General features: G+C 38.8%; 1 protein-coding gene across 1 annotated transcript in view; it reads left to right on the plus strand.

Moving 5' to 3' along the window:
- The first annotated feature begins 2,868 nt into the window (after positions 1-2,868).
- The window catches only part of ASIC5 (acid sensing ion channel subunit family member 5), a 41,363-nt gene continuing 16,446 nt past the window's right edge, over positions 2,869-27,785 (plus strand). The window contains exons 1-6 of the mRNA XM_069557605.1: positions 2,869-2,908; positions 5,414-5,720; positions 17,228-17,465; positions 18,105-18,230; positions 23,933-24,082; positions 25,771-25,918. Coding sequence (XP_069413706.1) covers positions 2,869-2,908; positions 5,414-5,720; positions 17,228-17,465; positions 18,105-18,230; positions 23,933-24,082; positions 25,771-25,918 — 1,009 coding nt within the window. The remainder of the gene's footprint in view (positions 2,909-5,413; positions 5,721-17,227; positions 17,466-18,104; positions 18,231-23,932; positions 24,083-25,770; positions 25,919-27,785) is intronic.

A 27,785-nucleotide genomic window follows, 5' to 3' on the forward strand; every position in this document is an offset into this window, starting at 1 on the left:
AGACTCCACGCTTCCCATGCAGGGGGTGCAGGTTCAATCCCTGGCCAGGAAACTAAGACCCCACATGCTGTGTGGCAAAAAACAAGCAACAACAACAACATAAAAAAAAAACACATAAGATTTTTTTGAAAAATAGAATAAAAATGTCTGTATAATGAATGTGGTGCCAGAATATACTTCTCTAGACACTGCATAAAATTCTTAATGTTGCTTATGCTCTGAATTCAAATGCAAGGGCAGAGAAAATGCTCCCTCTGCCCCATCCACTCTCTTTATTTCACCTTTTGTATTTATCAGTAGTAATAAGTGGTTTTCTGCAGCTGATACTATTGGTGCAAGAGTGGTAGATAATAATTTAGAAACCTCTGGACTCCCCCTGAATTTGATTTTGTCTGTTTGTGAGCATGTTAAGGGGTGGTGATGGGAGGAATCTGGAGATGGATCTTTTGCCAAAGGCCCTTGCTATGCAAATCAAGGGCAGTGAGCTGGGCAAGCAGAAGGAAGGGAGTGGGAGGTTCTGTGTTTTCACTGAGCTGCTTAAAGAGGTACATTAATTAACAAAGAAGAAACCAGAGGCACTTGTGAGATGGATGGTGGGCTTAGATTTCACAGAAGGACATGATGAAGTAAATGGGGGTATTTCCTCACCAGACAAAGATTGAGTTCATATTTACTACCAGCTACTGATACAGGAAAGTGAGTGAAATATTTTTAAAACTGAGCAGAGAAGGAGAAAAGGAAGCAATGTTGGAAAGGCCATCCTAAAGTAGAAGACAGAGGGGGAGGTATCAGGGCAGGCAGACCAGAGCAACCACAGTCTTTAATTGTGTCACATGTGAGGAATACACATAAAAATAAGAGGCTTTTAAAATGCTATTCTCTATCAAGTAAAGGGTAGGCAAAACAGGAGAGGTCTTGCCAACCTTCTGTTTCACTCTTCTTTCCTGTTTGCACTGAGGTCTTATGTGGAAGTAACCAGAATTTGTGAGCAAGAGGGAGAGGAAGTGAATACATGAAAGGGACTTTAGGAATGTTCTAGTAGGGATTTCCCTGGTGGTCCAGTGGTTAAGACTGTGCCTTCCAATGCGGGAGGTAAAGGTTTGATCCCTGATCAGGGAGGTAAGGTCTCACATGCCTCAGGATCAAAAACAAAACAAAACATAAGACAGAAGCAATATTATAAAAAAAACTCTATAAAGACTTGAAAAAAAATGTTCCACATCAAAAAATTTTAAAAATCAAAAAAAGAAATATTTCTAGTTATGCCTGCCTGCTTGCATGTTCAGTCACTCCAGTTTCGTCTGACTCTTTGCTGCCCCATGGACTGTAGCCCCCCAGGCTTCTTGGTCCATGGGATTCTCCAGACAAGAATACTGGAGTGGGTTGCCATGCCCTCCTTCAGGGGATCTTCCTGACCCAGGGGTTGGACGCACGGCCCCTGTGCCTCCTGCACTGGCAGGCAGAATCTTTACTGATGAGCCACCAGGGAAGCCCTGGTTATGCCTGTGCCTTCATTAAACTATGATGCAGATAAAATGTGGCTTTGGAGGCTATCTTTCTCTCTCTCGATTTCCCTTCCAGCATTTTCCCCCCAGGGCACCCGCTCCCATTTTTATTACTGCCCCCCACCTGGCCTGCCCTTTCCATGTTGGCCCCATCACCTACCAGTCTGTTCCCAAACTGAAATCACCCAGTGAGTCTGCCCCTAAAAGTTCAGACAGTGAGTAACTGACAGGACATGAACATGTAACCTCCAGGAGTGCTGCAGAAAGATGCTCAGAAGAAAAGAAGGAGGACATGCAGGGGAAGGAAGAGTGATCACGTAAGTGAGGAGCACCTGGATTTTAACAGACTGTAACTGAGGCTGTCATTAACCCCAAAGGAGAGCCCTCTAAGGGAGAAATTCATACATTATGACTGACCCTCTTCCTGAAATCTTTAATTTCATAGTTAGGGAAGTCATCCCAGGAGTTTCATTTACATCTCTTGAAATTTCTTAGTTTGAAATTTCTTAGTTTATATAAGAATAGTTTCAACTTAGAGTCCTAAGCTTCCAAGAAAATACATGTAACACATATCGTACCATGTTAAAGGTTAGTGATCATATGAAATGTTACCATGGTGACTCTAAAAGGCTTTAAGTAGTGATACAGGCAGTTCCACAGTTCTGTCAAGAGATGGTGCCGTTTAAACACAACAATGCATAGTCTCCAGTTTATTATTTAATATTATAAATCCTTATAATTTCTCAGAATTGTTCCTATGAACAAATAACCAGCCTTTGTGCTCGATTGAGTTTGAATGCTTTCAACAACCATTTCCTCTCAAGGAGATATTTTTCTGGGGTTTTATTTTGTCATTTTCATGTGATTATTATTTCTGTTCAAAACCTTCATCCACTATTTAGAAAGAAAATTCAATGAGGAAAAGACATCTTTATCCCCACAAATTTCACTCCAACTGCTTTTTGATTCAAAGTGATGTAAAGAGAGGTGGAAATAAAGACCATGAAGACTTTCTCCCAGGTGAGTCTTCAGAGTCACTTAGCCTGTTCAGAGGGATTCTAAAACCACAAATATTTGTAGAGATTGTCCCTTTAGTTCTGAGAAAATGGTTTCCTTAATTATGTTTTTTGGTTTCACTATGACAGCTTCTCATGAGTCCATGGAGGCCCATAGCTGGTTTTGCCAGTGTGTTCAGTTTGCAGGTTATGCACTTTATGAGGCAAAACATAGCAACACAAACATTTAAATTGCTCCCACGTTTTATAGCCTCAACTGCTGTATTTTATATAAAGGCCACAAAATGAGTATGGTTATTGATGGAAATTGGTTAGACCTCAAGGACTCCTGCTTATTGAAATTGGAGATGGAGCAGTTTGAGAAATCAAACACCCAGGCTAAGAAAGGTGGGTAAGGAGTAAAATCTTCAGAACAGGTAGAATTTTTATCTGTAAAAGCCAGAAATTAACAAAGGAAAGGGAGGTTATATTTTCATTGGGGAAATTTGATTTCCAATATTACTTAGATATACTATAAGTAACACAGTTTCTGTTACTTAGGAAAAGTGTTATTTTGTATGCAGCAGTCAAATATATGTGGTTTTAAAATATCCTTGTATACCAGAATCTCTTTTTGCAGTTATATTTGATTTGGCTTCTATTTATCATGTGCCTATAATTTTTATATTAAAATACAGCAAAACTTGTTTGATGTTCTTCAGAATGCGTCTGTAAAGATCAATATTCAATGCAAGGGCCACTTGTAATAATTACAAAGTATCCATTTCAGTGGGAAAGTAAGAAGTTTCTTGCTTTGTAGACTGGTAGACTCCTTATTAAACAAATTCTAATCTTCCTCACTGTAATACATGACCTTGTTGCTTCACTATCCATCCAAAAATATTTTTAAGAATTCTTTCTAAGCCCTAGCAAATGATGGAGAACACCCCAGGAAAGTCAGAGCAGTTGTCAAGAAGTAGATTTATAATAAATGAGCTGAGTTTTGACAGAGCTACTTAAAATTTACATTTTTCAGAGTAATGTTTACAACCAGAAACACTGCAGTTGACCAAATACTGATTGCTAAATCACTCTTCCCTTGTGGATGGAAGGGCATCAGGTTCCCCGAGACTGAATTGTCCTGTCAGAGTCAATTCCCCACATGTATTATAGCTAATGGATAAATAGTATGTAAACAAGCATTATTAAGTTTATTTTGCTCATGAATAATAATAACAAAAAGCTTTTCATACATTTCTGATTTTGCTCTGGAGCTGTGCAGTTACTCTAAATACACATATTTAGGGACTTCCTTGGAAGTCTAGTAAGTTAAAATTCTGCTGTTCCACTGCATGTGGCATGAGTTTGATCCTTTGTCAGGAAGCTGAGATTCCGCATGCAGGAATATATATATATATACATATATATATGTATATATATATATAAAAAATGTGCTATGCTCAGTAGCTTCGGTCATGTCCAACTCTTTACGACCTGTGGACTGAAGCCTGCCAGGCTCCTCTGTCCATGGGATTCTGCAGGCAAGAATACTGGAGAGCATTGCTGTGCCCTCCTCCAGGGGATCTTCCCGACCCAATAATTGAACCCATATCTCCAGCGCCTCCTGCACTGCAGGCAGGTTCTTTACCCACTGAGCCACCTGGGAACCCCCATATATATATAATAAGTATGTATTAATATATAACCACATGACAGGATATATATATTATATATGTGTATATATAACCTGTTTAAAATTAAAACAATTTTAAAAAAACGTTTGTGGAGATATTATAAAATCTTAGTACAAAGTCAAGCTAATCAGACTAACACATAATTTCCTGCTCAGTGTAGAATCTGTGTAAAAAATCATAAAATAATTTGTAATTGTGCCTTAATGCTTTGCAGATGAGATAGAGTCCCTTAGAAAATGTTCATAGTTGTCTTTATGTATCATTGTATATCCCATAACTTAAACTTAGTTAATTGATTAGGGACCTGGGGGATATTAACTAATGATTTAATGAAACCTTTTGGAATTAAATTAATGCTGATTAGTTGAAGAATACTTCCTGAACTGAAACAAAGGATATAAAAGTTAATTCAGTTAATCATGAGCATTTGCGAGACAGAACTCATCTCTCTTTATTTATTTATTTGTTTGTTTTTGGCTGCCCTGGGTCTTTGTTGCTGTCCGGGCTTTTCTCTAGTTGCAGTACATGGGCCTCACGTTGCAGCAGCTTCTCTTGTTGTGGAGCACGGGCTCTAATGTGCACGAGCTTCAGCAGCATGCTGAGTTCGGTAGTCACATCTCCTGGACTCCAGAGCACAGGCTCAGTAGTTGTGACACAGGGCTCGGTTGCTCCACGGCATGTAGCCTCGTCCCAGATCAGGGATTGTACCCATGTGTCCTGCATTGACAGGCAGATTCTTTACCACTGAGCCACCAAGGAAGACCCAAGAACTCATTTCTTAAATGAGAATTTTAGACATGAAACTCTTCCATCTACCACATCACTACCAAATTCATAAAAAAACACAAGTTGCTAATATGAATTGAGTACTTATCACGGTCTGGGTGAGGTGCCAAGCTATCCTTAGGTGCTATTTTATCTAATACAACCAACTCATTAGGAAGAGAATGTTTTTCCCATTTGACTAAAGAGAAACACACTATTAGAATAAGAAATGGGCTAAAGTAGGTTTGCATTAACTAGAGGCATTCTCTCATGAGAGGCATCACATACTTATTAGATCTCTGTAGTAGACACTTCTTGACTCCTGAAGAAGCTGTGCAACTCAAGATGAATTTTGAGTCGGGGAGCATGTGTAAAGTCATGTGAGTTGTGTTTTTCACATACTGCATTAGGTTTTCCTAACTTATTGCTTGTTTTGTCTTTGGTTGAATGTAAGGACTCTTGGAAAAGATCAAGCTCTACCTTTCAAAGAAAACTTTGCCACCTCACACTGACCGTAGGAAGTTTGACCATGACTTTGCCATCTCCACTTCCTTCCACGGAGTTCACAACATTGTCCGGAATCCGAGTAGGATTCGCAAGGTGGTCTGGTTGCTGGTGGTCCTGGGTTCCATCAGTCTCCTTGTCTGGCAGGTCTACAGCCGTCTCGTCAACTACTTTAGGTGGCCCACCACGACATCTATGGAGGTGCAGTATGTGGAGAGAATAGAGTTCCCAGCTGTGACCTTCTGCAATTTAAACAGGTAAAAGCTACACTTTTAATAAGTCTCTGTAACTTTGCTAGGTATAATCTTTCTTGGATGACTGAAATAGTTTATTGTGTGCTATTTAATATACACAAAACCACTTGTGGTCTTAAACTGTCTTAATAACAGAAATGTTGGGGGCTAAGAGGCTTATTGATTTCTTCTCTATTTTCCTTTTTTTCTTTCTTTTTTCCCTCCACAATTATATGCTAGGCTAAGCACCAAACCCTGTGGTTAAATAGATGTGCAAGTCTTTATCCTTGCATTTAAAAAGCTTGTTTCAATTAGCCAGAAAGAGAGACACATCAGCAATCACAATGCAATATATATGGTGACTATAGATTACATGAAAGGTATGTGCAAGGACTCTGCGAGCACAGGTGACATCCCTGTCTAGGTGTCACAGAGTGTGAGTGTCAAAATGTGGCTAGGCAGTTTGTAGGGGGAGATGAGGAATAACTTGAAGATACAGGAGAGCACTGTGCTAAAGCTGGAGATGTGAAATGTTCCCGTGTGTTCAGGATGCGGTGTTTACGGGGATAGGAATGTGCCCAGCTCCATACGCATGTGACCTGTGCACACACTTGGTTTAGCACTCTGTTGCTATTGCACTCTTGACCACAACTCCCTCCAGAGATCTACAAGTCCCTAGTCGTGTACCAGGTCTCTTGTGGTGAGTAGGGAGGGAACTTTCCCGTGAGGTCATTCATGAAAACCCTTGTTACTGCCTGTGGTCAAACCTGAAATCCTGTACATGGGATTTTCACCTAGCGGGTGGGGGAGGTGGTTTCCTTCAGATTCACCGCTAATCAGCTATTTGGCCATGGACAAATCACTTCACCTTTTAAAGTTTCAACTCCTCTGTGAACAAAATGATGTAATATCTGCTTGATGTATTTTCTGTTACATTAGTTCAGGTAGTATATACACCACTTTGTCTCATCCTTGGGGTGGTTCTTCGGACAGGTGTTCAATGCGTGTGTTAGTCACTCAGCTGCGTCTGACTCTTTGCGACTCCGTGGACTGTAGCCTGCCAGACTCCTCTGTCCATGGAATTCTCTAGGCACAAATACTGCAGCGGGTTGCCATTGCCTTCTCCAGGGGATCTTCCCAACCCAGGGATCGAACCTGGGTCTCCCACATTGCAGGCAGATTCTTTACCATCTGAGCCACAAGGGAAGCACAGGGGTTCAATATATAGTTGATATTACAGCATGGGTAATAGTTAGATTTACTTCAAGATATGTGTCAAGGTGCCAAAGAGTAAAACTAAATCAAAGGCCCCACAAAGATATTCAATACAGTTGCACCATACTGTATTTCAAATGGCATGTGTTCTTTTTTAAAATTTTATTTATTTAAAAAATTTTTAATTTATCTACTTATTTTTGGCGGCACCAGGTCTTCATTGCTGTGTGTGGGTTTTCCCTACTTGCAGCCAGTGGGAGGCTGCTCTCTAGTTGTGGAACACAGACTTCTCATTGTTGTGGCTTCTCTTGTTGAGAAGCACAGGCTCTAGGGTGGATGTGCTCAGTAGTTGCATCTTGTGGGTTCTGGAGCGTGAGCTCAGTAGTTGTGATGCATGGGCTTAGTTGTCCTGCCACACATGAGATCCCAGAGCAAGAACTGAATTCACGTCTTCTACATTGGCAGGCAGTTTTTTAACCATTGGACCATGAGGGATGTCCAAAAGGTATATGTTCTAAGAAAAGCAAAGGCTGGTTGAAGATAGCCAATATCACAAAGAAATTTCACATATCATTTTGAGTATGCCAGAGTGAGGACCTTAACAGAAATTTTCCCGGGAGAAACAACCATAACTGGTACATTTTACTCAAAAAAACAGCCATTTAGAAGCTAACCACCAAAATATAGAAGTAACTCCCACAACTAAATGAAATATTATCAGTGGTTAAAAAAAAAAAAGAGCTATCAAGCCATAAATAGATGGAGGATCTTAAATAACAGTCAACAGAAATTGCCCAACTTAGATATCACACTTCAGTTCAATTCAGTTCAGTCGCTCAGTCGTGTCTGACTCTTTGTGACCCCATGAACTGCAGCACGCCAGGCCTCCCTGTCCATCACCAACTCCCGGAGGTCACTCAAACTCACATCCATTGAGTCGGTGATGCCATCCAGCCATCTCATCCTCTGTCATCCCCTTCTCCTCCTGCCCCCAATCCCTCCCAGAATCAGAGTCTTCCAATGAGTCAACTCTTTGCATGAGGTGGCCAAAGTATTGGAGTTTCACCTTCAGCATCAGTCCTTCCAGGACTGATCTCATTTAGGATGGACTGGTTGGATCTCCTTGCAGTCCAAGGGACTCTCAAGAGTCTTCTTCAACATCACAGTTCAAAAGCATCAATTCTTCAGCGCTCAGCTTTCTTCACAGTCCAACTATCACATCCATACATGACCACTGGAAAAACCATAGCCTCGACTAGATGGACCTTTGTTGGCAAAGTAATATCTCTGCTTTTCAATATGCAATCTAGGTTGATCATAACTTTCTTTCCAAGGAGTATTTAATTTCATGGCTGCAGTCACCATCTGCAGTGATTTTGGAGCCCAGAAGAATAGTTTGACACTGTTTCCACTGTTTCCCTATCTATTTGCCATGAAGTGATGGGACCAGATGCCATGATCTTCGTTTTCTGAATGTTGAGCTTTAAGCCAACTTTTTCACTCTCGTCTTTAACTTTCTTCAAGAGGCTTTTTAGTTTCTCTTCACTTTCTGCCATAACGGTGGTGTCATCTGCATATCTGAGGTGATTGATATTTGTCCTGGCAATCTTGATTCCAGCTTGTGCTTCTTCCACCTCAGTGTTTCTAATGATGTGCTCTGCATAGAAGTTCAATAAACAGGTGACAATATACAGCCTTGATGTACTCCTGTTCCTATTTGGAACCAGCGTGTTGTTCCATGTCCAGTTCTAACTGTTGCTTCCTGACCTGCATATAGGTTTCTCAGGAGGCAGGTCAGGTGGTCTGGTATTCCCATCTCTTTCAGAATTGTCCAGATTCTTGTGATCCACACAGTCAAAGGCTTTGGCATCGTCAATAAAGCAGAAATAGATGTTTTTCTGGAACTCTCTTGTTTTTTCCATGATCCAGTGGATGTTGGCAATTTGATCTCTGGTTCCTCTGCCTTTTCTAAAAAGGCAGCTTGAACATCAGGAAGTTCATGGTTCACGTATTGCTGAAGCCTATCTTGGAGAATTTTGAGCATTACTTTACTAGTGTGTGAGATGAGTGCAATTGTGCGGTAGTTTGAGCATTCTTTGGCATTGCCTTTCTTTGGGATTGGAATGAAACTGACTTTTTCCAGTCCTGTGGCCACTGCTGAGTTTTCCAAATATGCTGCCATATTGAGTGCAGCACTTGCACACATTCATCTTTCAGGATTTGAAACAGCTCAACTGGAATTCCATCACCTCCACTAGCTTTGTTTGTAGTGACGCTTTCTAAGGCCCACTTGACTTCACCTTCCAGGATGTCTGGCTCTAGGTGAGTGAGCACACCATTGTGATTATCTGGGTTGTGAAGTTCTTTTTTGTACAATTCTTCTGTTCATTCTTGCCACCTCTTTTTAATATCTTCTGCTTCTGTTAGGTCCAGACCATTTCTGTCCTTTATTGAGCCTATCTTTACATGAAATGTTCCTTTGGTATCTCTGATTTTCTTGAAGAGATCTCTAGTCTTTCCCATTCTGTTGTTTTCCTCTATTTCTTTGCATTGATTGCTGAGGAAGGCTTTCTTATCTCTTCTTGCTATTTTTGGAACTCTGCATTCAGATGCTTATATCTTTCTTTTCCTCCTTTGCTTTTCGCTTCTCTTCTTTCACAGCTATTTGTAAGGCCTCCCGAGACAGCCATTTTGCTTTTTTGCATTTCTTTTCCATGGGATGGTCTTGATCCCTGTCTCCTGTACGATGTCACAAACCTCCATCCATAGTTCATCAGGCACTCTGTCTATCAAATCTAGTCCCTTAAATCTATTTCTCACTTCCACTGTGTAATCATAAGGGATTTGATTTAGGTCATACCTCAATGGTCTAGTGGTTTTCTCTATTTCCTTCAATTTGAGTCTGAATTTGGCAATAAGGAGTTCATGATCTGAGCCACAGTCAGCTCTCGGTCTTGTTTTTGTTGACTGTATACAGCTTCTCCATCTTTGGCTGCAAAGAATATAATCAATCTGATTTCATTGTTGATCATCTGATGATGTCCATGTGTAGAGTCTTCTCTTGTGTTGTTGGAAGAGGGTGTTTGCTATGACCAGTGCATTCTCTTGGCAAAACTCTATTAGCCTTTGTCCTGCTTCATTCTGCATTCCAAGGCCAAATTTGCCTGTTACTCCAGGTGTTTCTTGACTTCCTACTTTTTCATTCCTCTCTCCTATAATGAAAAGGACATCTTTTCTGGGTGTTAGTTCTAAAAAGTCTTGTAGGTCTTCATAGAACCATTCAACTTCAGCTTCTCCAGTGTTACTGGTTGGGGCATAGACTTGGATTACTGTGATATTGAATGGTTTGCCTTGGAAACGAACAGAGATCATTCTGTCATTTTTGAGATTGCATCCAAGTACTGCATTTCGGACTCTTTTGTTGACCATGATGGCTACTCCATTTCTTGTAAGGGATTCCTGCCCGCAATAGTAGATATAATGGTCATCTGAGTTAATTCACCCATTCCAGTCCATTTTAGTTTGCTGATTCCTAGAATGTTGACATTCACTCTTGCCATCTCCTGTTTTACCACTTCCAATTTGCCTTGATTCATGGACCTGACGTTCCAGGTTCCTATGCAATATTGCTCTTTACAGCATCAGACCTTGCTTCTATCACCAGTTGCATCCACAACTGGGTATTGTTTTTGTTTTGGCTCTATCCCTTCATTCTCTCTGGAGTTATTTCTCCACTGATTTCCAGTAGCATATTGGGCACCTACTGACCCAGGGAGTTCCCCTTTCAGTATCCTATCATTTTGCATTTTCATACTATTCATGGGTTTCTCAAGGCAAGAATACTGTACTGGTTTGCCATTCCCTTCTCCAGTGGACCACATTCTGTCAGACTTCTCCACCGTGACCCTCCCGTCTTGGGTGGCCCCGCACAGCATGGCTTAGTTTCACTGAGTAGACAAGGCTGCGATCTGTGTGATCAAATTGGCTAGTTTTCTGTGATTATGGTTTCCATGATGTCCTCTCGCAACACCTATCATTTTACCTGGGTTTCTGTTACCTTGGGCGTGGGGTATCAGACTTAGCAGACATCAAAGCAGCTACTATAATACAAATAACTGAAGAAACTGTGATTGAAGACATAAAGGAAGATATAATGTCTCATCAAGCAAACAATATCAGTAAGGACAGAAATTATACAAAGAACCAAAAGGACATTCTGGTTTTGAAAAGTATAATAACTGAAATGAAAAATTCACTATATCCAGTAAGGGACTCAGCAATTGGTTTGAAGTGGCTGAAGAAAGAATCAATGAACTTGAAGATAAATTAACAAAGTATGTGAGCTGAGAAACAGAGAGAAAAACTAATGAAGGAAAATGAAAAGAGCCTCAGAGAAATGGGGGATACTAAAAAACATAAAAATATATGTAAAATGGGAGTACCAGAAGAGGAGAGAAAATACAGTAAAAAAATTTCTTTTTAATATATTGTGTCAAAACTCCCCAAATTTGCACAAAAATGTATCTTTAAAATGAAGATAAAATAAAAACATTCAGAGAGAATTCATTCTAGCAGATCCATCATACAAGAAATACTAAAAAGTTCTTCAGACTTAAAGCAAGTGAACTCAGAGAGTTTTCAAATCATATGAAAAACTAAAAGCACCTGTAAATATACTTTTGCAATTTTAAAAGACATTATAAATGTGTCTTTATTCTTCTTTCTTCTCTTGCTTGTTTTAAAATGCAAGTGTGTAATACTTAGGCCCATAATACCTATAGATCACTCTACGTAACAGCAGATTACACACTCTTCTCATGTGCGCATGGAACACTTTCTAGGGCAAGTTGTAGCAAGACCATAAAACAAGCTTCAATACATTTAGAAGATTTGCAATCATTCAGAGTATGTTTATCAAATACAACAGAGTGAAATAAGCAGTCTATAATAGGAAGAAATTTGGGATATTAACTAATATAGAGATATTAAACAGCACACACGAAATAACCAATGAAAGAAAAAAATCACATGGTGTTAGACAACCCTCTGAAATGAATGAAGAAACACACAGGATACCTAAACTTACATTTGCAACTCAAGCAGTGCTGATCAGAAAATGCATGGATTAAAAAAAGAAGAATGATCTCAAGGAAAATATTTAATACCCTAAAATTTAAGTACTATCATGTTTTTATTAAATTTTTATTTGTATAAAAGTTTATTTTGCATAATTCAAATCTCAAATCAATGATTTAAACTCTGGTGTTGGATGGTGGCATTAAGAAAAAACTGATCGTATACCCTGCAGTTAGATATAGGTAATATCCAGATGAAAAATGGGATTCAATAGTGTAGAAACTAAAATTGTAGAAGAGGAAAATTATTAATTATAAGAAAATTACTCTTTCTTAGGTAACAACTAATACATCATCAATACCGTGGTGGTTAGAGACATCTTACTCTCAAAGTCTGATTTTAAAAATAGATACTTTGAATGTCAGTTCACCAGCATCTCACCAACACTCTTCAGCAAATGACTGATGGATCAAGAAAAGAACTTAGGTTGTGCACTCCCCTGTTCTCACAGCCAGTGGTCTTCAAACATTTTCCCTCATGTTCCATATAAAGGAAGTTTGAAAAACTATGCATTTCAGTTGCAAATTTTAAATTGGCAGCTAAAATTTTAACCATAGCTTTAAATAACTTAATGTCTTAGTTTTAGGAGGTCAAAAATAAATATTATGAGAAAAATAAATGCTAGGAGATCAAAAATAAATATTTTGAGATAAATAAATATTAGGAGATAAAATATGATAAGGATTGACTATTAAGAATAAATGTTTATGATTTTATAAATATTTGATTACTTCACTGATAAAAATCATGCAAATTTTAACCTGTGTACATTTTTTAATTGAAGAAGGAAATGGCAACCCACTCCAGTACTCTTGCCTGGAAAATCCCATGGATGGAGGATCCTGGTAGGCTATAGTCCATGGGATCACAAAGAGTTGGACACAACTAAGTGTCTTCACTTCACTACACTTCACATTTTTTAATAGTGCAATAATCTGGAATTTGCACACAACAACCCAGTTTCATTTAAAATAATGTGCAGGAAATCCAAAAAAGAAGGAGTACTAATTTGCTTTTGTGTACAGTAAAAATTAACAAAATGTTATAAAGCAACTATACTCCAATAAAAATTTTAAAACCCTATTTTTTAGTAACTCAGAAAATAAAAATGAAATGACAAGTTTTATCATATTACTTCAACTTTTCTCAATTCAGAGGATCCAGTAGGGGCTCAAATACCCTATGTTTAATGCCAAGCTTCACCCTAGCCAGAAATATGTGCATACAGGACAAGACAAAGTTTAAGGAGCTTTGATTAATTCTTAGAGGAGTCTTCCACCAGTGTTTGCCTGTTATGAGCCTTGAGATTGCTATACACCAGGTGCATTATATGCTAAGATTTGTAATGCTTGACAGGTAAAAACTCTTTCATAAATTGGAGAAGAATATTTGTGGGTGTTTCTTTTTATTTTTTACTTTTTTTATTAGTATATGTAATTTTATTAGTTAATTTAAAAATCTTTTTTTTTTCATTTTCTTTCTTTTTTCTTTTTTACTTTATAATATTGTATTGGTTTTGCCATACATCAACATGTATCTGCCACAGGTATACATGTGTTCCCCATCCTGAACCCCCCTCCCACTTCCCTCCCGTACCATCCCTCTGGGTCATCCCAGTGCACCAGCCCCAAGCATCCAGTATCATGCATTGAACCTGGGCAGGCGACTCGTTTCATATATGATATTATACATGTTTCAGTGTCATTCTCCCAAATCATCCCACCCTCTCCCTCTCCCACAGAGTCCAAAAGACTGTTCTGTACATCTGCGTCTCTTTTGCTGTTTCACATACAGGGTTATTATTACCATCTTTCTAAATTCCATATATATGCGTTAGTATACTGTATTGGTGTTTTTCTTTCTGGCTTACTTCACTGGGTGTTTCTTTTTAAATGCTGAGTTAGAGCAGAGGATCTGGAAATTGATTCTAACACACATACACTTGGATCTATTTTGATGGAGCTCAACAAAGGACTGAGTGAGGCGTCAACGTGGACTTGAAGTGAAGCTTACTCATTTGGGTCATATAATTTGAGGAAATGTACTTAGAGGTACTAACACACCTAAGAAAGATGGGTTTGGGAATTGGTTATCAGTTCTTAAACTATTTAAACATATCATATTTTTATTGTTTTGTTTGACTAGACTTATCAGTATAGGAAATGAAAGAGTAAGACAAGCTATCACTAAACAAGGTTTCTGAAAAATTATATTTGGAAGAGTTTTGGAGCTTGAATTAAAGTTGAGAATAAACTTGGAGAAAAACACTTAGATTTTATGCTAAACAAAAATGTCTCACAAAATTTATCACTTCTTTTGTTCCAAATACTGTTGGACTTTATTCACTAAGTTTAATTCATCCACCTAAATTACTCCATGATCTAACTATTAATAGTATAAAAAAATAGTTCTAAAATAATGTTCTAAAATGCTCTCCTCTTTAACCTTTTAATATATTGTGCTCAGACCTCCTACACCTGTAATAATTTCTTCATTTCTCTGCATAATCATCATGAAAAGAATGCAATGAACATTGTATGAGGTGGTGTGGGCTCAATCTGTGTAGGAGTTCAAGGTCACAGGGCTTTGGAGCAGACCCTTGGTCCCCTGTCAGTCAAAGAGTTAGAAACCTGAAGTCAGCAAAAGGTTCATCCCTCCGTTTAGAGCAAACACTTCTTCACAAAATCTGTTACTAGTGTAGGTTTTTAACTTCCCAAAAGATCACTAAAAACACTTTTGCCCAAGAAAATCAAGAGTGTTAAATATATTCTAGTTAGGTAAAATACCACAAGGGTGGAGGCTTAATAGTGTCTCTGAAGAAAAGAGTTCAAAGAGAATATTTATAGGGTTCTGGGACCTGGGGCAATGGTTTTAAGAGAGGTCTTGCGAGGCTTCGAGCTAGTTACATAAGGTATTCTATTAAAACCTGGTCAAAAAAAGCTGTTTTGCATCTCTAAACGGATATAATGTTGGTTTGGTTGTTTTGTTTTTCCTGTTTTTGGTTTTGTGTATGTCCCGCCTTGACTGAGAAAGGGTTTAATGTGACTGTCCTGAGAATGAAAAATTACATTACGGATCATACAAAAGGAAAGTGAAAATAAAATGTAGATTTTGTGACATAGAAGCAAAGTCACACACAAACCATGCACCGCATGGTCCTGTATGCGCACCAAGAATGAAATGAAAGTGGCTCTTTGCGACCCCATGGATTATACATTTCATGGAATTCTCCAGGCCAGAATACTGGAGTGGGTAGCCATTCCCTTCTCCAGGGGATCTTCCCAACCCAGGGATCAAACCCAGGTCTCCCACACTGCAGGCAGATTCTTTACCAGCTGGGTATGTATTTTATTCTATGCTGTCTGGCATCCGATTTGAGGAGAGGAAGTGTGTTCCATTTCAAATTGTGTAATAATATAATATAACATCCAAAATATGAAAATCACATATTGAAAGAAGTTAAGGTATGAAAATAAAGAACCATACAGAATGCAAAGCAGAAACTGTCCAGCAAAATAAAAGAATTACAAGGCACTTATTAGGACAAACACATTACTTCTGCTTTGATTGCCAGCAAGTTGCTTTGACAATAATGAGGCATTTATTTAATAAATATTTACCTTACACTCTTTGAAATATGTTAGGAAAAATAGTTTAATCATCTAAACGATTGTTTGACATGTTATTTAAATAAATCAATATATTAACCTTCATCATTGGTGTATTAACAAATACCAGTTTCATAAGTGAGGAAGCTGTGTGACAGTGGGATGAGAAAATGCACTGTCATAGCCTTAAGGCTGTAACGGTCAGGGCTCCATCCAAGAAGCAGAACCTCTGTGGATGGCAGAAAACCAGGGGTTTATTATAGGGATTCAGCCCACTGAACCTTAGGGGCTGGGTAAGCAGTCTCTGCAGGTCTGTTGCCTCTGTTTCTGGTGTTGGATCTGAAGTCAGCAGGATCTGTGCTTAGAAAGGAAGATAAGAAAGCTGTGGTACATATACACAATGGAGTATTACTCAGCCATTAAAAAGAATACAGCTGAATCAGTTCTAATGAGGTGGATGAAACTGGAGCCTATTATACAGAGTGAAGTAAGCCAGAAAAAAAAAAAACACCAATACAGTATACTAACACATACATATGGAATTTAGAAAGATGGTAATGATAACCCTGTTTGCAAGACAGCAAAAGAGACACAGATGTATAGAACAGTCTTTTGGACTCTGTGGGAGAGGGAAAGGGTGGGATGATTTGGGAGAATGACATTGAAACATGTATAATATCATATAAGAAATGAATCACCAGTCTACGTTCAATGCAGGATACAGGATGCTTGGGGCTGGTGCGCTGGGATGACCCAGAGAGATGGTATGGGGAGGGAGGTGGGAGGGGGGTTCAGGATTGGGAACACGTGTACACCCATGGCAGATTCATGTTGATGTATGGCAAAACCAATACAGTATTGTAAAGTAAAATAAAGTAAAAAATAAAATAAAATAAAAATATTGGCCAAAAAAAAGAAGAAAAAAAGATAGATTTGAAATGAAGGAAACAAACATGAGCTGGGAATGCGTGTTTCATCCCCGATCCTGGTGGTGCAGGAGGAGTTGGCATCTTTTTTCAGATTGCACCCTTGCTTGAGCCAGGAGCAGAAGCTGTCTGAGGAGACTAGACAGGGCTGGGGGAACTGCCCAGTGCAGACAAGCTGGGGTGGCAGATCCACATCCACAATGTACAGAACAACCACACCTCCACTCTGCAATGAACTGCAGGTTGTAAACAGATGCAGACAAGAGGGAGAGGTCTAGCAGTGCAGTTGAGGCAGCCACACAGATTTAGCATAGAGCACAATGGGGCTTGGATGTGAACCCTAGAAATCTGGTTCCTATAGTGTTATCAATTCCTAACACCTCTCTCAGTGTTGGGTTGTGAAGATCCATTTGGATGTATCCAGAGCAAGGTCTGGAAGGTATTCTAGGTAAATGAAATTATGTGTAGAAATTCAAGATAGATTGCAGCAGGTGACAAAGACCTCTTAATAATCCAATTTTGCTTGAATGTATTACAAATGAGGGAAAATATAGGAGATAGGAGGAGAAAATGATAGAGTTCAGATACCATCTTTGAGATAACAAGTGTTTATTATTCTAAATAATGCCTTTATTCCCACAAATAGGTTCCAAGCAGAAGCTGCAGCCACATTTGGCATTATTTTTTTCTTATGGAATATCGTATCCAAAGTCCTTCATCTTCAGGAAATCAGTACCAATTCTACTGGCTCTAAAGAGGCTATTGATTTCCTTGCAAGTGAGCGAAACTTCAGCATTACAGAGTTTGTCAAGGAAAATGGCTTTTATCTCAACAGCAGCACATTGTTAGAATGTGAATTTTTTGGAAAGCCATGTGGCCCAGAGGTAATGTTGCACTATTTCTTCAAATTTCATCAATATAACAAGCTACTTCTTTGTATTATTTTGCATTGAGGTAAAGTTTACTCCCATGGGGAATCAGTTTAAATTTGCTCCAAGATCACATGTCCTTAGCTCAGCCTTATGATATCAGGAGGTGTGAATACACATGGGACATACCTCCTTTTTCATACAGTTAGATAAGGAAAGATAGAAGACAGAAATATTTGGTGATATTTCTTGCAGGATTGTCCTTAAAGGGAAACCCCTATCTGTGGTTCCAAGTCCCAGCTGAGGATTCCACCAACCATAGGTTGAGCTGAACTGTGGTGGGTATTTATTTTAAAACAATGAGTCTATGCAGTTCAAATCCCTGTTGTTCAAGGGTCAACTGCATATGAAAATGTCTCAACTAGATAAGCAGATACAAATTGACAGGTGCATTTTACAAAAAAAAAAAAAAAGAAAGAAAGAAAATAAAGCTGTTCTTGGAATACAGACTAAAATCGCCAGATTTCTATTCTTCCTGCTGTTTTTGCTTCTCACTCAGCACTATGAGTAAGAAAAGAAAGTTATAAGCATTTAAACTTTGAAAGGACCAAAATACTCACCTGATTGCGTTTTCTTTTTATTTTCATATTGGAGGATTTTGCACATGTCTTCACTGAATATGGAAACTGTTTTACCTTTAATCATGGTGAAAATATCCAAGCGAAGGAAAAAGTGAGTGTTTCTGGAAGAGGCTTACACTTGCTCTTCAATGTCAATCAGGTATTGAATTTCTTTAAACTTCACCAAGGTTCAAGCCAAACAAGAATGCACAGGAATTTCAGGACGCTGTGCCCTGTTGAATCGTTCCCACATGTCTTTTTCTTTTTTTTTAATTATTAATTTAGTCAAGACTCTCAGGATGAAACTACAGACTTGGAGATTGAAAATGTACAGTTTAGAGGAATAACCTGGACATTTTTAGCTATGTTACTTACTGTCATTTTTATGATGCTGGAAATGTTCATGTCAGAAAACAAGGAAACTAAAGATTTCTAAATCTCAATGTATATAGTAATTCAAGAAGACCTATGAATTTTTAGTGTTCAGATAAATGTTTAGATTTTCATGAAAATAGGCAGTATGTTTTAGAAAGAAGCCGTACAGAGATATTTGACAAACCATAGAAATCTATAGTCTGAAAAGGTGATGAAAAATATTGCTTTGCAAAAATATTGTATCAGCAGGCTTTGCCTAAGCCAGTTTTGTAAATTTGTAATTGGCGTAAGTAGATTCTAAGTGTTTAGACCTAGGTGGCAGCTGTCCAGGCTCCTAAGAAATTCAGAAGTGTTCCTTCAAGACTACCTGGTGTAACTCTCACCCAAGGCTGATCCTCACCCTCTGTCATGCACAATCATTTGTAGTGTTACACACTTAGAGGTATTCTACTCCATTGTTATGATCTTGTAAATGAAGATTTGAAATGCTATTGAATGAAGAATTCAGAATCACACAATTAATGGCAGAGATGAAAAATAAAGGTAGCACCCCTGAATTTCACCAAACTACTCCCCAATCCAAGTGAACAAGGCAATTGGTTACTTTCCAGGAATTTCTCCTAAGCCACCCTTCCCCTGTATTCCATTCAAGAGTCCGCAGCACTGCACATTGTGATACACACAGCCAGACTTGTATATCTAGTTCATTGATATTTTCAAGTTATTTAAATATAAGCCACATGTTCACTTCAAATATTATATAATAACTTCTATAAGCTAGAATTTCCCCCAGTGTTTTTAGAGTGCAATTAAAATCTGCAAATTCAGTGCAAAGTTCAGTAAGTAAATAGAGCTGAGCTATTTCTCCAGACTAGCAGTTAAGTGTTCCTTAGAGAGTTATAGTGGGGCTAGGAGAACAGGGTCCTGAGTATCAAACGCAAGACTGAGCAGGTTTATTGTTGCATGTGCAGTTAACTGTTAGCAAGAAAAATCATCCTAGCCCCTCATCAAGGCCACCCCTTCTGCTTATAACTTGAAATTATAACTAATAAAGTCACCGGAAGTTTGATCTTAAATTTCTTGTGCCTCTCTGACAAACCGGCTGCTCTGAGTCCTGCCTTTTGGAAGTGGAACTATGCCTGGTGCTCATGTCTGCACTGCTGGGGTTCCTTCCAGCTGTGCTCGCTGCTGTGGGTTGGAGAAACAGGCTCACTCTGACCCGTCCCTGGGAGTGTGCTCTTCCTGCCTCAGAGTCACAGGAATAAACACAGTATGCCTCCAAAAGCCCTTTCTGATCCTAATCATGAAGAATTACTGGCTTCTTAGGAAAAAAAAGAGAAACGATAAACCAGAAATTTCGTTTTATGATAATATGAAAGCCAACCAAGAAACCTAACCAATAAGGCAAAGCTTGAGCTCCTGAAATGTATGCTTTTATGTAATGGACAATTATATATACATATTTGTTTTCTTGTAAAAAATTCTTTATCTGACATACAATTTACAGAAGAAAAGCACTAGTGCTAAAGAAGTAGTATAAGTCTTTACTTTTAGGAGAAAATAAATTTGAATTTTAAGTCAAGCCAAATATTTTAACTGCAAAGAGAAGCAGACGGCCAAAGGATTTTCTTTCTTTTTTTTTTTTCCTAGTAGAGATCTCATTCATGTTTATTTTTTTTATTTTTTTATTTTTTTATTTTTTTATTTTTTAAATTTTAAAATCTTTAATTCTTACATGCGTTCCCAAACATGAACCCCCCTCCCACCTCCCTCCCCATAACATCTCTCTGGGTCATCCCCATGCACCAGCCCCAAGCTTGCTGCATCCTGCGTCAGACATAGACTGGCGATTCAATTCTTACATGATAGTATACATGTTAGACTGCCATTCTCCCAAATCATCCCACCCTCTCCCTCTCCCTCTGAGTCCAAAAGTCCATTATACACATCTGTGTCTCTTTCCCTGTCTTGCATACAGGGTCGTCATTGCCATCTTCCTAAATTCCATATATATGTGTTAGTATACTGTATTGGTGTTTTTCTTTCTGGCTTACTTCACTCTGTATAATCGGCTCCAGTTTCATCCATCTCATCAGAACTGATTCAAATGAATTCTTTTCATTTGAACGGCTGAGTAATACTCCATTGTGTATATGTACCACAGCTTTCTTATCCGTTCATCTGCTGATGGACATCTAGATTGTTTCCATGTCCTGGCTATTATAAACAGTGCTGCAATGAACATTGGGGTACATGTGTCTCTTTCAATTCTGGTTTCCTCGGTGTGTATGCCCAGCAGTGGGATTGCTGGGTCATAAGGTAGTTCTATTTGCAATTTTTTAAGGAATCTCCACACTGTTCTCCATAGTGGCTGTACTAGTTTGCATTCCCACCAACAGTGTAGGAGGGTTCCCTTTTCTCCACACCCTCTCCAGCATTTATTGCTTGCAGATTTTTGGATCGCAGCCATTCTGACTGGTGTGAAGTGGTACCTCATTGTGGTTTTGATTTGCATTTCTCTAATAATGAGTGATGTTGAGCATCTTTTCATGTGTTTGTTAGCCATCCGTATGTCTTCTTTGGAGAAATGTCTATTTAGTTCTTTGGCCCATTTTTTGATTGGGTCGTTTATTTTTCTGGAATTGAGCTGCATAAGTTGCTTGTATATTTTTGAGATTAGTTGTTTGTCAGTTGCTTCATTTGCTATTATTTTCTCCCATTCAGAAGGCTGTCTTTTCACCTTGCTTATAGTTTCCTTTGTTGTGCAGAAGCTTTTAATTTTAATTAGATCCCATTTGTTTATTTTTGCTTTTATTTCCAGAATTCTGGGAGGTGGATCATAGAGGATCCTGCTGTGATTTATGTCTGAGAGTGTTTTGCCTATGTTCTCCTCTAGGAGTTTTATAGTTTCTGATCTTACATTTAGATCTTTAATCCATTTTGAGTTTATTTTTGTGTGCAGTGTTAGGAAGTGATCTAGTTTCATTCTTTTACAAGTGGTTGACCAGTTTTCCCAGCACCACTTGTTAAAGAGATTGTCTTTACTCCATTGTATATTCTTGCCTCCTTTGTCAAAGATAAGGTGTCCATATGTGTGTGGATTTATCTCTGGGCTTTCTATTTTGTTCCATTGATCTATATGTCTGTCTTTGTGCCAGTACCATACTGTCTTGATGACTGTAGCTTTGTAGTAGAGCCTGAAGTCAGGCAAGTTGATTCCTCCAGTTCCATTCTTCTTTCTCAAGATTGCTTTGGCTATTCGAGGTTTTTTGTATTTCCATACAAATCTTGAAATGATTTGTTCTAGTTCTGTGAAAAATGTGGCTGGTAGCTTGATAGGGATTGCATTGAATTTGTAAATTGCTTTGGGTAGTATACTCATTTTCACTATATTGATTCTTCCAATCCATGAACATGGTATATTTCTCCATCTATTAGTGTCCTCTTTGATTTCTTTCATCAGTGTTTTATAGTTTTCTATATATAAGTCTTTAGTTTCTTTAGGTAGATATATTCCTAAGTATTTTATTCTTTTCATTGCAATGGTGAATGGAATTGTTTCCTTAATTTCTTTTTCTACTTTCTCATTATTCGTTCAAGTGCTCATGGAACCTTCTCCAGGATAGATCACATCCTGGGCCATAAATCTAAACTTGATAAATTCAAAAAAATCGAAATCATTCCAAGCATCTTTTCTGACCATAATGCATTAAGATTAGGTCTCAATTACAGGAGAAAAACTATTAAAAATTCCAACATATGGAGGATGAACAACACACTTCTGAATAACCAACAAATCACAGAAGAAATCAAAAAAGAAATCAAAATATGCATAGAAACTAATGAAAATGAAAACACAACAACCCAAAACCTGTGGGACACTATAAAAGCAGTGCTAAGAGGAAAGTTCATAGCAATACAGGCATACCTCAAGAAACAAGAAAAAAGTCAAATAAATAACCTAACTCTACAACTAAAGCAACTAGAAAAGGAAGAGTTGGAGAACCCCAGAGTTAGTAGAAGGAAAGAAATCTTAAAAATTAGGGCAGAAATAAATGCAAAAGAAACAAAAGAGACCATAGCAAAAATCAACAAAGCCAAAAGCTGGTTCTTTGAAAGGATAAATAAAATTGACAAACCATTAGCCAGACTCATCAAGAAGCAAAGAGAGAAAAATCAAATCAATAAAATTAGAAATGAAAATGGAGAGATCACAACAGACAACACAGAAATACAAAGGATCATAAGAGACTACTATCAGCAGTTGTATGCCAATAAAATGGACAACGTGGAAGAAATGGACAAATTCTTAGAAAAGTACAATTTTCCAAAACTGAACCAGGAAGAAATAGAAAATCTTAACAGACCCATCACAAGCATGGAAATTGAAACTGTAATCAGAAATCTTCCAGCAAACAAAAGCCCAGGTCCAGACGGCTTCACAGCTGAATTCTACCAAAAATTTAGAGAAGAGCTAACACCTATCCTCCTCAACCTCTTCCAGAAAATTGCAGAGGAAGGTAAACTTCCAAACTCATTCTATGAGGCCACCATCACCCTAATACCAAAACCTGACAAAGATGTCACAAAAAAAGAAAACTACAGGCCAATATCACTGATGAACATAGATGCAAAAATCCTCAACAAAATTCTAGCAATCAGAATCCAACAACACATTAAAAAGATCATACACCATGACCAAGTGGGCTTTATCCCAGGGATGCAAGGATTCTTCAATATCCGCAAATCAATCAATGTAATTCACCACATTAACAAATTGAAAAATAAAAACCATATGATTATCTCAATAGATGCAGAGAAGGCCTTTGACAAAATTCAACATCCATTTATGATAAAAACTCTCCAGAAAGCAGGAATAGAAGGAACATACCTCAACATAATAAAAGCTATCTATGACAAACCCACAGCAAACATTATCCTCAATGGTGAAAAATTGAAAGCATTTCCCCTAAAGTCAGGAACAAGACAAGGGTGTCCACTTTCACCACTACTATTCAACATAGTTCCGGAAGTTTTGGCCACAGCAATCAAAGCAGAAAAAGGAAAAAAAGGAATCCAAATTGGAAAAGAAGAAGCAAAGGATTTTCTGAGACAAATAAGTAAAGAGAACAGCCAAGGAGAAAGAAACTAAAGAGGCAGGTGAGGAGAGGGCCAGGGGAACCAGGTGGCTGACAGTCAGGATACCATACCTTCCATATTTCTATTCAAATTGCCTCAGGCAAGAGGTGACCGGGAGAAAATGACTGAGGCCTTGATGTGTAGCTTAACCATGAAAAGTAGGTCTTTAGGTGTTTAATTTTCACAGCTTTTATATAAAAGGAGATCTCATATTGACATGAAGTATTTGATTTTTAAGTTATTCAAATACTATCATGAGAGTAACTCTGCACAAAATTCTGCACAAACTCATCTTGTGCATAATTGACATCAATTTGTAATCTGAGAAGAAATACTTGTTTGTTTCAGGAGGAATTTACAGATGACCCAACCCTTGGCTTTGTCGACGCTGGGATCACCTTTGTAATCCATTCACCCATGAAGGTGCCGCAGTTTGATGGTTTGGGCTTGTCCTCACCAGTGGGAATGCATACACGGGTGACCATCCGCCAGGTGAAGGTAAATATCAAATAAAGACATACATATAATCACAAAATTCAGAGTCTGAGGGAACTCTGACCTCCGGCTGCTCGAAGGAATGCAAAGCTTGGCACATCAAGAAGCAGTGTGGATGTCTGCCTTTCCTTCTTCCTGGTAAACAGAGGCTGTGTCCCTCAGTGGGGTAATGATCCCATAAACACATAATAACACATTTCATTAAAACTCTTTTCTCTCCTGCATTTCAAACATCACCAGAAATTCAATGGTTTCAGTTCAGATACGTTTCCATTACTGGGAGGCTCAAAACCCAAATTCACGGATATAGTGTAAGTGAGTGCTGGGAAGCCCAGCAAACCCAAGTCAACTTTGAATTTTGAGTTGAAAATGGGCATTAAGAAGGAAGTTCATGTGGCTGAACTGTGGTTTTTCTCAACAGGACTTTCTAGGAAGGAAAAAGTCAGTGGGCAGAGCAGGTCTTAGAATCCCAGTGTCTGACAGGTTTCCACTTGGCAGCCCCTTGCTCTGTAATTTTCAGGATTAACTTCCTGAATTTCCATCTCCTCTCTGCACACTGAGGGCCAAGGGCTAATGTGTCCTTTCACAGTTACTCTGTGGTTGTTCAGTCGCTCAGTCGTGTCTGACTCTTTGTGACCCCACGGACTGCAGCATTCCAAGCTGTCCTTCACCATCACCCAGAGCTTGCTCAAACTCATGTCCACTGAGCTGGTGATGCCATCCAACCATCTCAGCCTCCAACACCATCCAACCATCTTCTCCTTCTGCCCTCAATCTTTTCCAGCATCAGGGTCTTTTCCAATGAGTCGGCTGTTCGCATCAGGTGGCCAAATCACAGTTACTTTGAGGTTTAAGTGAAATAATATAAAGAAAACAGTACCATATTGCCTGGCACATATTAGGTACTCAGTGAAGGATCTTTGGTGGGACTAAACAACCACCAAAGGATCTTTTCTTAATTGAAGTTTAGTTGATTTACAATGTTGTGCTAATTTCTTCTGTACAGTAAAGTGATTCAGTTATACATATATATCTATATATATACATCATTTTTGCATTCTTTTCCATTATGATATATCATGGGATATTGAATATAGCTCTCTGTGTTATACAGTGGAACCTTGTTGTTTATCTGTCCTATATATACTAGCTTGCATCTGCTAATCCCACACTCTCAGCCCATTTTCCCCCAACCTTGGCAACCATAAGCTGTTCTCATGTTTCGATTCTGTTTTAAAGGATCTTTTTGTGTGTATAATTTTGGTTGCTGTTTTGTGAGTGGGTTGATAAATATGCTAAAATATGTCAATAAATGATTTTTTTCCTTGTAGGAGTTCAGTTTTGGAGCACTTTGTCTGATTTTATTGATTCACTACAGGTACAGGCATCACTGATTCAATTGACATGAGTCTGAGCAGACTCCAGGAGATGGTGAAGGACACGGGAGCTTGGCATGCTGCAGTTCATGAGGTCGCAGAGTCAGACATGACTTAACAACTGAACAACACAGAGCATTTAGGGTGGATATTAAAGGGCAAACAGTAGACTTAACTTCAGGGGTTTTCAGGTTAATAGAGTAGGCATAGTGGACAAATGTAGTCAACTAAAGAATATCAAAGTCTTCAGAGAAAAGAAAAGGGGTGTATTGAGTCAGACAGATCTTCTGACCTGGGTGTTTATTTTGTCTTAAGACAGTCCATCAGGAATACCCTTGGGGAGAATGCAATCCCCACATGAAACTGCAGAACTTCAGGACCTATAGCACCTCTGGCTGCTTGCAGGAATGCAAAGCTTGGCACATCAAGAAGCAGTGCGGATGTCTGCCTTTCCTTCTTCCTGGTAAATAGAGGCTGTGTCCCATTCCATAACTCTTTACTTAATCTGAAACATGGAAATAAAGGTATCAGAGAGCTGTTGCACATTCTTAAGAAATTCTATGCTGGAAAACCATCCACCTGACAAATAAACCTCCTAGCAGAGATATCTGGAAAAGAAAAGAGCCTTGTGTTGTCTGAGCCGGTCCCCAAATCTGATTTCAACATTTTCAATTGGGTGCTCTTAAGCTGCTCATCAAGATTTTCTCTGTTTGAAAGAAACAGTAGATCTTCTTACCAATACTGAATATTTCCTTGTTGAGACCTTTTCGTTGTTGTTAGAAAGACTCTGTAGTCCCCCTTTGCATCCAGTCTGAAATGCTTTCAGAGCCATGGATGTCTGAGCTGAGCCCTGGACAGGGCATTGGAGCAGGGTGGATGGAGCTGGCCTTGCATTTAACTTCTGCAGCTTCTGGAAAGTGAGGAGCAGCATAATGTATCCAACCTACATGGCCTGACAAGTCATAGGGATGGAGTGAGTATGCAGGTAGTCTCAAAACTGCTTGACACAGAACTCACTCCATGTAACAGCTGGATATTTCTATTCAGATTTCCTTCACCCTATTCTCCAGTGTATTTATGAAGGAGTGTAGAGTGATTTAAAGGGTGAAACCAGTCTGGTCCTACAAGTTTACCAGTTCCCCATGTGATGGCCCATCACACACCCCATGCGCATGCACACACACACAAACACTAACACACACCACACACACACTCACACATGAACATGATAATGCTGCCCCTACAACAAGGGTTGCAACTCGGCAAAGAGCTTCTCAGATATTTTGAGAATCATCACTTCCTTCTTTCTAGAATTTTTATTTTTGGTCTTGTGGCTCCTCCAAAACTGGCATTCTATAAAACTGCTAATTCTGGCTCTGAAAATTCCGAAGTTACAGGAAAGGGTCCAAATTGATATATGAAAAATAATGTCACAGTTTTAAAATGTATCATTTCTGACAAAACAAAATAAAAATGAAATAACTAATAAGAACCGGACACTAGGCAAAATGAAATGTAAAACACAAAGCATGACATTTGCACAAACTTTGGGGTGCTTACAGAAATATATCTTATTTGATTTGATACTTAGTTATCCAAGTTGGCTAACAGATGAGGAATGAGTTTTATACACATTAAATGAACTAGCTGAAGAACTCCCACTAGCAAATTGTAGAGGTAGTTCTAAAAATCAGCCTTTCAGATGTGGATCATTTCCAAAATTTCATTGTTCTTGATGTGTACGTGCCGTCACTTCAGTTGTGTCTGACTCTTTGCGACCCCATGGCCTGGCCTATGACAGGCTCCTCTGTCCCTGGGATTCTCCAGGCAAGAATACTGGAGTGGGTTGCTGTGCCCTCCTCCAGGGGATCTTCCCCACCCAGGGATTGAACCTGCATCTCCTGCATCGCAGGCAGGCTCTTTACCACTGAGCCACCTGGGAAGCACATTGTTCTTGGTAATGAGAGAAATATCATTCAAGAAGTAAGCCACAGTGTGGTAAGAGAGACTTCTCATAGACTCAGTGTTCAAGGCAGAGTTTTCTTTTTTTATTTTCACTTCTTCCCAAAGCACACTTCCCCCTTGTCAGCTGAACTTCTCCACAGACTGTAAGTGACACTCTCTGTTGTTTGTTTTCAGGACCATTGAATAAACTTTGAGCTCACCCCAGAGATGCATGGGTTATAGCAAGAGACAAGTGCTGCATTAAGATGCAAAGACTGAAGTTTTAGAATCAGCCTGGGATGAAACCCAGCTCTGATTGAGATTGATTCTGTCCCAAGGTTCACAGCAGGTGTTCCACAGGGAGTGCTACTTCCCTGCCCCATCCT

The sequence above is a fragment of the Ovis canadensis genome, chromosome 17, assembly GCF_042477335.2.
Source record: "Ovis canadensis isolate MfBH-ARS-UI-01 breed Bighorn chromosome 17, ARS-UI_OviCan_v2, whole genome shotgun sequence".
Taxonomy (NCBI): Eukaryota; Metazoa; Chordata; class Mammalia; order Artiodactyla; family Bovidae; genus Ovis; species Ovis canadensis.